At 36.8% G+C, this 12,690-nt stretch overlaps 1 protein-coding gene across 14 annotated transcripts in view; it reads left to right on the forward strand.

Moving 5' to 3' along the window:
- Positions 1-12,350, forward strand: part of LOC123705519 (thyrotroph embryonic factor) — a 136,356-nt gene extending 124,006 nt beyond the window's left edge. For 5 of the 14 annotated variants that reach the window (XM_045654322.1, XM_045654325.1, XM_045654318.1 and 2 more), the window contains 4 exons: positions 420-512; positions 1,357-1,548; positions 1,940-2,056; positions 9,805-12,350. In XM_045654322.1, coding sequence (XP_045510278.1) covers positions 420-512; positions 1,357-1,548; positions 1,940-2,026 — 372 coding nt within the window. In that variant the 3' untranslated portion in view covers positions 2,027-2,056; positions 9,805-12,350. The remainder of the gene's footprint in view (positions 1-419; positions 513-1,356; positions 1,549-1,939; positions 2,057-9,804) is intronic. The other 9 variants (XM_045654331.1, XM_045654327.1, XM_045654328.1 and 6 more) reach the window with 4 other exon arrangements.
- The last annotated feature ends 340 nt before the right edge of the window (positions 12,351-12,690 follow it).

Below are 12,690 nucleotides of genomic sequence, written 5' to 3' on the forward strand. Positions count from 1 at the left end.
GCTCGATGCGGGTTCTGCAGAGCGGCGGCACGTGATGCGCATAGTCGGGCATAGGGTCGCTATCGGCTTATCTAAACGAGTCTCCGTCGGATCTGAACCCGAGCTGAACTTCCCGACCGAATACTGATAGCCGATCGCCATCGACCAAGTGTTTACAAACGTAATACATACATGATGATATTATGTGCATTTCTAATTTAGGACCACTACACGAATCGAATTCAATTTGAAAATCTTAAGTCCGCTTGCATTCAATTTTATTATATTTAGCACCTATCGATCTGCCCGTCGAATTGAAAAGACAAAACTATATAAACTTAGGTATAACTACCGAGTGTTATGTATCAAATGAAAAACTACCGACTATCTCGTTCAATGGAATAATTTTGCTCGTATATTTATCCTCCGGCTACGGGCAGGTCCACGGTCTAAAGCACACGGGCCGGCGCGACTCCGCCGCGGCTCCCCGGCTACCGCAGATATTGTGCCACACGGCACTGGCTTCTCACGAGGTGACGAGTGAAAAGTTACTTATACAATTTAACTGCGACAAACATAATCTTTGGCACTCGAGAGTCGCGTTACACGAACCGACTATAATTAACCGTATATAATTCTTTTAAATATTCACTTAAGACGACCGAAAGGTTCTTAAAGCTGTGAACGTATTCGTTCGCTGCAATATCCATATCATAACATAATATCAGCTGATAGAGCTCATTCGCTTCGTGAGAACTGTGTATCAGATTAGACTATTGAGTGCCGAGAGCTGGGGGACGCGGGCCGAGCCGCGAGCGGCGATGGCGCGGCGCGGTGGCGCTGCAGCGGTGCGGCGTGCGGTGGAGGACGATAACGAATAGCAATTGACACGCGCCGAGGCTCACAACTACTCGATTTATTATTGTTGCACTTCATATTATTTGTTCGAGGCTGGAATTTCACACGCACCTTTCGATTAGGCTCGTAATACTCCTATTTTGGCATAATTTTTTTTTTACAAAATATAGCTTTGAAACTTAAATTATAACAGATGTACTGATTTTATGAAATTATTTGATTTTACATATTAACTTAAATTTATAAATATATATATTATATAAATATTATATATGATTTCATTTTTTAATTATTATAAATTGCAATCATAGACGCTACCATTTTTACCAACTATTATTTTGCCATTGATCTTTGTAGAATTTGTTAATTTTTCTCGAGGGGGATGTAGTGGCAGTCGTTGGATAAGGGCGCGGGTGGCTCGGGTAGCACGGGTAGCGCGGGGTGGGGTAGAGAGTTGTGAGGCTCGGCGCGCGAGCGGAGGTGGTGCGACGGCGCATAACGCGCGTTTGTTGGGTGAAGGGAGGTATGAGTGTGTGGCGCGGCGTGCTAACCCCCTATCGACGTCGCCGGCAGTTCGTGCCCGACGACCTGAAGGATGACAAGTACTGGGCGCGCCGGCGGAAGAACAACATGGCAGCCAAGCGGTCGCGCGACGCGCGCCGCATGAAGGAGAACCAGATCGCCCTGCGCGCCGGCTACCTCGAGAAAGAGGTAACCGGTTGTTCATTCATATACGAACCTTCTTTGTTATCAACTCTATTCAAATAATAATATCCACACTTTTCTACCGATATATTTTGGTAGGTAATTACACTTTTATTTGGTTTTTAATGGCGAGAGCATTCGGTCGTAACCAATTTAGGTCGTTCACCTGATATGAAATAAATAAAAAAAGACAACAGAATAATTGCGACGATTAACTTATAGAAGCAATATCATTTTTTTATAATTTCATTTAACAAACAACAATTAACCACTGTTCTGCTGTTTATTATCCCTAATAAAGAAAAAGAAAAAAAAGAAAAGAACAAGAACAAAGTAATTGTAACATAAAACATGGGTAAAGAACGGTTCTCAGTGATTATATTTTGTGACATTTCAGAACATGGGCCTGAGACAAGAGGTGGAGTTGCTGAAGAAAGAGAACCACATTCTGCGCGAGAAGCTCTCCAAGTACGCGGACGTGTAGGCGGCAGCGACCGCACAAACACACCACCATGTCAGTACCTTACGATATCGAACAACCCCACGACATGCATGTTATGCATTATGCTATCCAAACCCATACTGAATAAGTACTCTATTGTTTATCGAATCCACAAGAAATCAACTCTATTTATAAAATCTTATTACGTTTATTATTTTCCTAGATTTGTTTTATCCTTTTAATTACTTTTTAATAACTTTAATGAATGTGCTAGTATAGAAACATTACAAATACTAAATAGTATACATTGATATTGATATAGAAAAGATATAGAATCAACCCAAGATACACAATCAAAGTTTTAAAAACGTCTGGGTAGAATGAGTGCAACATTTTAACTTCTTTTCAAATAGACTTCTATCGAAATCGTATAGAAATTTTGGGTGCATAAAGTTAAAAGCTATAGAATATCGTATTTTGAATTTTCGGTAAGGAAAAGAGTATAACTTACCATGAGCAATCGTTTACTTACTGCGGTCGATAGCAATTTAATGCGTGGATTTAACTACTACTCCCGTCAGTCAAGACAATCAATTCACAATAATTCCAAAAGTTTTCAAACTTCGGTCAAGTGAAAGCTACATTGGGACGACAATAAATCTCATTTTGCAACCTTGTCCGCAGTCCGGAACTGCAATTAAATTATTTTTTTGATGTATGGTCGTGAAAAAAATTCCAAATTTCTGCAAACTTGGGGAAGTTTTCGATATAATATTTCATATCACGTATTAAATTTGCAACCAATATCAGTGTACGGAGCATCTTTTGATATTGAATATTAATGTTTTTTTTTTTTTTTATTAAACTGAAATATGAGGTTGCAAATTTGTAAATGCATCAGAATAGATGTTTTCGAAGTTTGCAACCAAGTTCCAAAACTTTTGTAATTATTCAGAGACCACCTTACTCGAAAAAATGACTACTAATTAAAAATAATTATAAATAAACATGTTCCGGTCAACGAAAAAGGTTGCAAATTTATACAACCGTTCGGTATATATTTCCGATATCTGTGTCAAGTTTGCAGAACTTTTGGAATTTTGGAATTTTTTTCACGACCATACAGCAAAAAATAATTTAATTGCAATTTTAACAATTTTCCGGACTGCGGACAAGGTTGTAAAATGAGATTTATTGTCGTCCCAATGAACCATTCACTTGACCGAAGTTTGAAAACTTATGGAATTATTGTTAAATTTTCGATTTCGAATGTCGATTCTGACTGATGTATACAATTGAAACATTGTCTCGAGAGCATCTGTCAAATAAATTACTCATTATTAGACCAGTGCCGATAATTATTGAAACAAAAAAAAATCACAGTAGGATGAAACCCATTAGAAAAGGAGGGGAATGTGATAAAAATTAAAGGAAAAATAAATTACAGCCAATCCGAGTTCGGGAAGTGGGAGGGGCAATTGTACAAAAGGCAAAAAAATTTCAATGGCAAAGTTGTAGGTAATAAAAAGTTCAATTTATTCACATAACCTCAAAATTTAGGTGAAAAATTCAAAAAACCAAGATCTTGGTTTTTTATTTATGTATATCTTTTTCAAAAATTTTTTTCTATAAAATTTGGTGAAAAGTTACCTGATTATGTCCCAAATACACTGTAATTTATTTGATTGTAAATATTTATTTTTTCGCCTTATTTCAACTTAATACCAAAGAGACAATCTAATTTTCAATGGAAAATTCTGACGTCAAAATATGAGTTTTTTGTTGTTGAGACTTGAAGTTGAGGAGACTTTTGTTCATTGAAATCTCTACTTATGGTGTAAAAAAAAATACTTTACCATAATAAATGTTCCGGAAAATGCATACAGACAATGAGCTATTACTAAATCAGGCAACTCAAACGACCTGAAATATTTTTATGGACATCATTTTGTATGATTCCTTTTTATCCTAAACATGTCTATGTAAATGGAAAAATAAACCATTTCAAATCTTAGAGCATTAAAATGCTCTAAGTAAATAAAGCATTTAACCTCGCACTTCCGATTCAATTTCATTTTTGTTTAAGGCTATGGGTCACTTATTGACCATAAAAACACAAAATGCTGATAGATCCAGGTGGAGCTTTGCTCGCAATCTTATAGTTTTTGACCGATATCTCGAAAACTATCAACTTTAGGGCAAAAGTTACATAGACTTTTTTGTAGAAAGTCAAATTTCGCATCTTTTATATTCTGTAAACTTTTTTGTAAAACTTACTGCTTACGGTTTATGGACTACAAAGTCTGAGACAGACAGACGGACAACAAAGTCTGCCTGTCTGTTTTTCTGTCAACACCCTTTTTCTCAGGAACGCATGGAGGGAGGTATCAAGCTGAAATTTATATATTATATCGAATACTCAAGTCTACGGTCTCTTAAAGCTGTGAAAAATCAAAATCAAAAGATATAGCCGTTGTATGCTGCAAATTATCGCAAATTTCGACATTCGCAAGGAAATCAAAACCTACATTGTACTTCCCGTGAACACAAAGTCTTGAAATTTGGTTAAAAGCACGGAAATATAGTCATACTATATATATTTCCATGGTTAAAAGCAATGTCTTATAGCACAGATAAAGGAAAAATTGCTAAAACATACATTTTAGAGTAACAACATAATAAAAAGTAGGTTTGTTCCGAGCCCTCGGTGTGCGACTCCGACTCGCACTTAGCCGGTTTTTTTTTGCCCCACCCTGTGCCCATGGCTAGCTATGCCCATGCACTTACTCGCGCTAGTACCTATCGCTAATTACTTCGATTGCATGATTTCTTTATTCAAAACTGTTATTAAACGTAAAATAAAAGAAAATTGTAATAAAAATAATGCTCATACAGTTAAAAATAATATTATATAATTTTACATATTCACATTTATTTATTCTTTATATATTATGTGTGTTTAGTTTAATTTCAGTGTAATGGAAGAAGGCTTCGTCGAAGGTCGAAATGATTTCATTTGCGTAATATTAATATTAATATATTATGTGAAACACCTTTAGGCGCGTTTAGAATAAATGTCAAAATCGCGTCATGGCAATACCGTCGTCGTCGTCGTAATATACGTCATGGAATAAGGCGACGATTCTTCTACAACGATCTTGGCATCTTGGTTAATGGTGTGCGTACAAATTCACGTTGCATGTTTAGAAAATCATGTAATTTTTTAAACAGAAAACGAGTTTAAAAAATTGCAGATAATGACAGGGAAATGTGCGCTGACATTCATAACATACAAGAAAATAAAGAAAATAATACTAAACAAACCATACAGAGAAACCGCAAGAAAAAATAAAAAAATCGTATACAGGGTTACGTGTAAAACACCAGCAACCTCGCAGGACAAGATAGCTAACATCATAAGTAACAACATTTGTTCTACGACTTTTGGCATAACACAATAAATTATATTTAAATGGTTTTTTGAGCTTTTATTGTACTCTCCTAACATTTGTAAGTCTATGTTCTATTCATTATCTAAAGGACGACGCGACGCCCCCTTCCCCCTCTCGTTCGCTTCTTGTTTACGTAAATTTTAGATGCACGTAGAGTTTATAATATTGAAACGGAAAATTAAATGAATATTTATTTTTGTATGAAAATAAAATCTAACAAATTATCAAAAGTCGTAGAGCAAATGTTGTTACTTATGATGTTAGCTATCTTGTCCTGCGAGGTTGCTGGTGTTTTAAAAGTAACCCTGTATAAAAAGTATTATATTCATAAAGTAAATCAAATTTGCAGAGTCATTTTCTGTACAAAAAGTAATGATATCCCACCAAAAACATATAGGAATGTAAAAATTGGAGCCGAGTTCAATCGTTGATTTAATTTGCCAAAAAAAGAAATGAGATCTATATGTGTGCCTAGTTCTGAGACAGTCCAGACTGATAATTTGACTTGCCAAGTCAAATTATGAGGTTCAATAGGTCATTAGTTGTTTGCTTTGTGAAAATAATTAAATAATTATATAATTTTATATAATTTTACCGTGCTAATTATTCAGACATTAATGATTTTCTCTCAAAAATTAACTGGCCATCCATTTTAATAGGTGATCATATCGATGATGTAGTTGATGTGTTTTACAGGAAACTCAATGAGTGTTTTGTCACACACGTTCCAAAAACATATAAAACTGTGAAAAACTTTCCCCGATGGTACAATAAAGCATTAATACATATAATAAAAGATAAATTAAAACTTCACAAAAGATGGAAAAAATACAAAAATCCCCTTGACTACGATGAATTTAGTCTACTTCGTTCGAGACAACAGATCCTACAGGAAAAATGTTTTTCACTCTACCTTGATCGAATGCAATCGTTTATTCAGAAAGATCCGACTTGTTTTTGGTCGTACATAAAATCTATAAAAACGGGCTCAAAAGAAAAAGTATGATTTATAAAAATAAATTTTTTTGTACCGAAACAGACATATGCACTGAATTTAACAAACACTTTCATAGCACTTTTGCTGAACCCGCTACGTCATATGAAGAATTCAACCTTCCAATTTCGTGTCCGAATAATGAACTTATCTCTAATATTTCATTCAAAATTTCTGAGGTTAAACGTGTTTTAAAATCACTTAAAGGGAAAAAGGGTGCAGGTAGCGATGAAATACCACCAATTTTTCTAAAACAGTGCTCTGAAACTTTAGCGTTACCCTTGTCCATTGTATTCTCGATATCAGTAAACCATTTTGGTGAGTTTCCTTCGAAATGGAAGGAAGCTCTTATAGTCCCTATATACAAATCGGGTCCTTAAAACCATATTATCAATAATTATAGGCCGATTTCTATATTAAACTCACTCAGTAAAGTTTTTGAAAAACTTATACATCTTCGAATAAGTCCTTTAATATATAAATTCATTCCTCCAGAACAGCACGGCTTTATAAAGGGACGCTCTACCGTAACCAACTTATCTATACTTACAAACTATACATTGCAACAACTGGATGGGGGTAAACAAGTGGATGTGATCTACACGGATTTCGAAAAAGCATTCGATCGTGTAGATCACATCATACTTCTTAAAAAACTATATGCTATCAGTATACGAGGTGATCTATATCGATGGATCTGTTCTTATATCAGTAAAAGAATGCAGGCTGTAGTGATTGGAGGGGCTAAAAGTAACTTCGTAAATATCATATCTGGAGTTCCGCAGGGTTCAATACTTGGACCTCTTTTATACAACGCTTATCTGTTTGACATTTTCAGATGTTTTATCCACTCTAAATATCTAATGTATGCGGATGATAAAAAAATCTATCTTGCTGTTGAATCTATTAATGATTGTAAAAATATTCAAAGCGACCTTACTAATTTAGAAGCCTATTATAAAAAAATAGAATTACTGTCAATATGTCAATATTAAAAAATGTCAAAAAATATCAATTACTAGAAAAAAGGCACCCATTTCATTCACATATACATTAAATGATGATCCAATAAAAGAAGTCAACTGGGTAAAAGATCTTGGTGTAATTATTGATCAAAAATTAAGTATGACACAGCTTATGGACGTAGTCGTGAATAAGGCGCTTAAACAACTTGGGTTTATTAAACGCACTTGTAAAATTTTCAAAAATATTAGTTGTATCAAAGTTTTGTATTCTACATATTATGTCAGGAGTATACTCGATTATGCCTCAAATATTTGGTCTCCATATTATGCAAAACACGTAAAGAGAATAGAATCTATCCAAAAAAGGTTTTTAAGGTTTTTGTGTTTTAAAGCTGCTTCAACACATATACGGATGTGTGCTTATACATACTTTAAATTAGAACCATTACAACTTAGACGTATTAAAAGTGACTTATTGTTTCTTCATGCTTTATGCAACGGAAGAATTGATTCTTCGGAACTCCTAGAACTGGTTTATTTCAATACCCCTCAGTTTAGAACTCGTCACACATCATTATTTTATACTCCTAACTCTAGTAGTAATTACGCAAAGAATCGAATTATGTGTAGAATTTCTCATATAAACAATAAAGACTATAAAGAACTAGATATTTTCCTTTTATCAAAGCAAAGATTTATAAAAGAAGTTAACAAAATTCACATACAATTCGGCTTTAGTACTAACACGCAAGTCCAGACAACCACACATTCACATCACACTAACACACACACACACACAAAGGGAGATTTCAGATTTAACTGTTTAATTATTTATTAACCTTTCTTACTGTATTATATAATTCACCAAAACATGGAAAACACTCCTTCCTGATATTATGTCATTTAAAAAATATCTCATTTATCTAGCTGTAAGTAGGTATGTACCATGTTTTGTAATCTTAATTGGCTCATAGTTCTGTATCAATATATTAAGAAATGTTATTTACTGTAATGCTGTATGATTACGAAGAAATAAATAAATAAATAATTTAAAATTTATTTATTTTTAATTTTTTTTTTTAAAAAAAGACGGGTTGCACTCCGGGAGTGCCGGCAGAAGTGAAAACGCGCGTAGTAGAGAGGATAGCTGTCTACTCTCCATCCGTCTTACGCTTTTTCGATCAGGTCACGTGTCCTGACGCGAGTTTAAGGCGATTAACACACGGTGCCGCGTGCCGCCGCGGTTGGCGGTGAAGCGGTTCTCAAGTTGCATTGGCTTCTATTAAATCCGTTGATACCAAACACACATACACCGCCCGACCGCGCGGTCGAACAGTCCGTTCCTCGTAGGGATTCACTGCCAACCGCCGCGGTGCGCGGTGCCGTGTGTTAATCGCCTAAGATTTTATACCCATTACAGAAAAAGTGCTCAACGCCGCTAAAGAAGTTTTCACTTCAAAAATCATATTTTAGAATAAACGTTGTTCTCTAAGGGAAAATAAAACAATTGAGCTTTCAATTCACCTAAGAACTTTGTAAATAAATTTCTGGACTGTTTCAGAACTTGGCACACATTTAGATCTCATTTCTTTTTTTGGCAAATTAAATCAACGATTGAACTCGGCTCCAATTTTTACATTAATGTTTTTGGTGGGGTTTTTTTTACACCATCTGAAAAGCTGATATTTTAACGTCAGAAGTTTCGATTGAAAATTAGATTATTTTTTTTGGTATTAAGTTGAAATAAAGCGAAAAAATAAATATTTTCAACAAATAAATTACGGTATAATTGAGACATACATAAGGTAAATTTCACCAAATTTCGTAGAAAAAAATTTTTTTTTGAAAAATAATATAAATAAAAAACCAAAAACTTGGTTTTTTTCAATTTTTCACCTAAATTTTGAGGTTTTATGAAAAAAATGTGCATACAAAAGTTGTAGAACTTTTTATTGTCTACATCTTTGCCATTGAACTTTATTTCATAAGACTTGTAATTTTTGTCGGAAATCTAGAGAAACCATTTTTTAGCCTTAAAAGATTCCCCCTCCCACTTCCCGAACTCGGATTGACTGTAATTTATTTTTCCTTTAATTTTTATCATATTCCCCTCCTTTTCTAAGGGGTTTCATCCTACTGTGATTTTTTTAGGTTCTTATCATTTTGGAAGGGATTGGTCTATATACCAACAATCTTCGATAAGTTTTTACTTCATGACCAATAAATACCAAAATAAGTTTTCTAACTGGCCGCTAGAGGCGCTGTATAATTGTTCATCCTTTAGCAGTAGCTAGCGAGTAAGATCACTGAAAATTTAATTATACGGTATCATGGTACTAATTAGTTGTAGGTCTTTATGACTAAATATAGGAAAATAGAATTGATTGAGTCAACTCTCGTTCGCCGCAGGTGAGGCGTCCGCCGCGAGCCGCGAGCCGCGTGCCGAGCCGCCCCGCGCCACGCCGCGCCGCTCGAGCTCGGTCCGCCGCGCCCCGCCGACTGCTGACCCTCGCTGCCCGCTCACTCAGGACTCCTCTTGCCATCGATCGCTCTCATCGCGCTTAGGCTCGTATTACTAGATCCTTCTCGAGCGTAAGATCGATCCGATCTCAGACTTATCGCTGGCCTCGGGACCCGACGCCTGGAGTCGGCCGCGTGAACGAAACGCCAGTTCTCTGATCGAGAACGATTCGCTAATACGGGCCTGAGACAGCCAGAGGTCCCAAGTTTTATTGTTTCACCACCTCCGTTAGCGACCTCCAGCGAGTCGACTAACGTCTGATGTTTCCCAGTTTATGTTAAAAGTTATTGTTAAGAATCGTTATACAGTTACCGTAAGTTAATTTAGTGTAGGTGATAACCAAAGTTCCCAGCTGTTCTGTCGTATCCTTGGCCTAGGAGTCGCACCAGGGTCAGACCCGGACCGATGGCGAGCGGTGACGTCACTCGTTACGAACCGTTCGCACTAATTATACATTTACCAAACACGTTCCGCGCTCGTGCTTTATCTAATAATTTACCTAGGCACGTTCGCATCGTCCAACACTGTAGCGTCACATGTATGTATGCCTGATTACAAAGGCATTTGCAAATGAGTCCCAGGAACGTGGCCGCCGAGTCACACGCCGAGCCGCGGGGCATGGCGGGTAAATGTGCTTCAGTGCGAACCTAGAGTTAGTTGACACCGCCGATAGATTGCTCAAGTGGCGTTAATGCGCAAGTGTAGGCTGCGTCTGTATATAGATAGTCGTAATATTGTGTCTCGCGCCTGCCGCCGGGTTCGCAACATCTGCCAATAAAGCTGTTAATTAAATTAAAAAGACTTTGTTATAATATTTATACGGGTTTACTTGATAGAATTGTTACTTCTTGATGGAAATTTATATTGACCATAGTTAAATAAGGCACTTTAAACACAATATTCCGCTATTCATTCTAGAAATCCCCAATTTTAATTATAGGTTGTGTGTCGCTGAAAACGAGTCACAACCGGTGGTTGAAATTGCACATTTTTACAATAAATAGCGCAAAGTGTCTCATTTAATCATCGTTAGGGGGGTTAGTTAAGAACGGCTGGACTCAGACCCGGCGGTGAGCTGCGCGTCGCGCTGGGCGGACGCGCTCGCACTGCTCGGGCTCGCCCGACCCCGTCCGTCTGTCCCCGCAGCCGCGTCCGCCCTCGCCTCCCCCTGCCCCCTGTCCCTGCCCCCTACCCCCTGCCCCACACACCACGAGCAGGCTCGGATTTTGTACTTCTACTATTATTTAAGACCCCTTCCTTCTTATTTAAGCCCTCAAACGGAAATGCTACACCAGAATAATATAATTTTATACCATTATGATGCATTTTATATTTCACTTACTTTAATCATATTTGCATACAATAAATTACTGAATATTGGTGTTCCTTTGAAAAATAATACATACTACAATTTTGCATAAATGTTATATCTTTAATAATATTTGGCCACAACTTTTGACGTACTCAGATCCAGGTCTGCCCCATCCCCCGTCCCCCGCCCCCCCGCGCCCCCCGCCCCACTCCCGCTCCCCGCCCGCTTGTAGACTGCTCCGTTGAGATTAGTATCGCGCGGCGCTAGCCGCTAGGTTGTGAGCGCCCGCGCGTTCCGTTCCCGTAGTGAGCGAACACTAGTTTCGTTTCGATAATCATAGTAAATAGTGTAAGTAGTAGGTAGTGCGTAGCGTAGTTGTTATTAGTATATTTTTGTTATGGCTGTAGTTGTTAACGTTTTGAAAGTTTATATATAATTTGGTTTAGTTGTAACGCGCCGCGGCCGCCACTGCGCACCGACCGCATCTCTCCGCACTCTATACGACTCTCGCTAATCTTATAATATATTTTTGTAGATTTTTGTCGTTGATAAATGAGTCAATTGTATGTTTATTGAATTGATAAAATTAATGTTTATGAAGTTAAGACTAAGAAGTTGTTGCATTTGAAAGTATTTTATGACTTGGAGCGAGAACAATAAAACGTTTTTTTTATAAATGTTTACATGTAACAGACTCTATGTACGGAGGCGTGACGGTTGACTTTGAAATGCACTGTTTCATATCAAGTGATATTATTGTATTATGTAATGATTCGGCCGCGCCCGCGCCAAGCCGTTTGATATTCCCTCTTGTTTGTTGAACATATTGTAATATACATTAAATTATTATCCAATGAATATCGTGTACGATACTTTTACATGCATGTAATTGTTTATCCGGAATTTGTAATAAATGTGTATAAAGTTGTAACGTGTAAGGTGTCGTGATAGGAAGGAGTGGAGTATATGACCTCTATTTATTTATTTAGTCCCTCTTTTGCCGTAAGATTCGCCTTATGTGTAAACACTCTGCGACAACACAAACCATATTGATGTACGAGTAGTATTTGTTTCATTTAATTTATATGGTTCTATGGATTCAAATAAACGTTAATTGTTGTATTCGTGTGTATTATTGCCGACTGGACGACTGGCCGACTGGACGACTGGCCGATTGGCCGATTGGCCGGCTGGCTGACTGGCCGGTGGACCCTGACTTTAGATCAATTCTTCTCTTACCTACCCTGTAAAGCGAATGTTCGAAATCTCTTATATATACTTAAAACTTTGTTCCAAAAGGGGAAAGAGTCTACATATTTTACTTGAGAACAATCCATACCACTTACAGTCGTTTAATTATTATTAATGTACTCATTTACTTATACATAATTATTATATTTATTTACTAAAGCTTAGTAACGTTATACCTTTATTTAAGAAAGGCGATCAAGAAGACTGTAAC

Source organism: Colias croceus, chromosome Z (genome assembly GCF_905220415.1).
Source record: "Colias croceus chromosome Z, ilColCroc2.1".
Taxonomy (NCBI): Eukaryota; Metazoa; Arthropoda; class Insecta; order Lepidoptera; family Pieridae; genus Colias; species Colias croceus.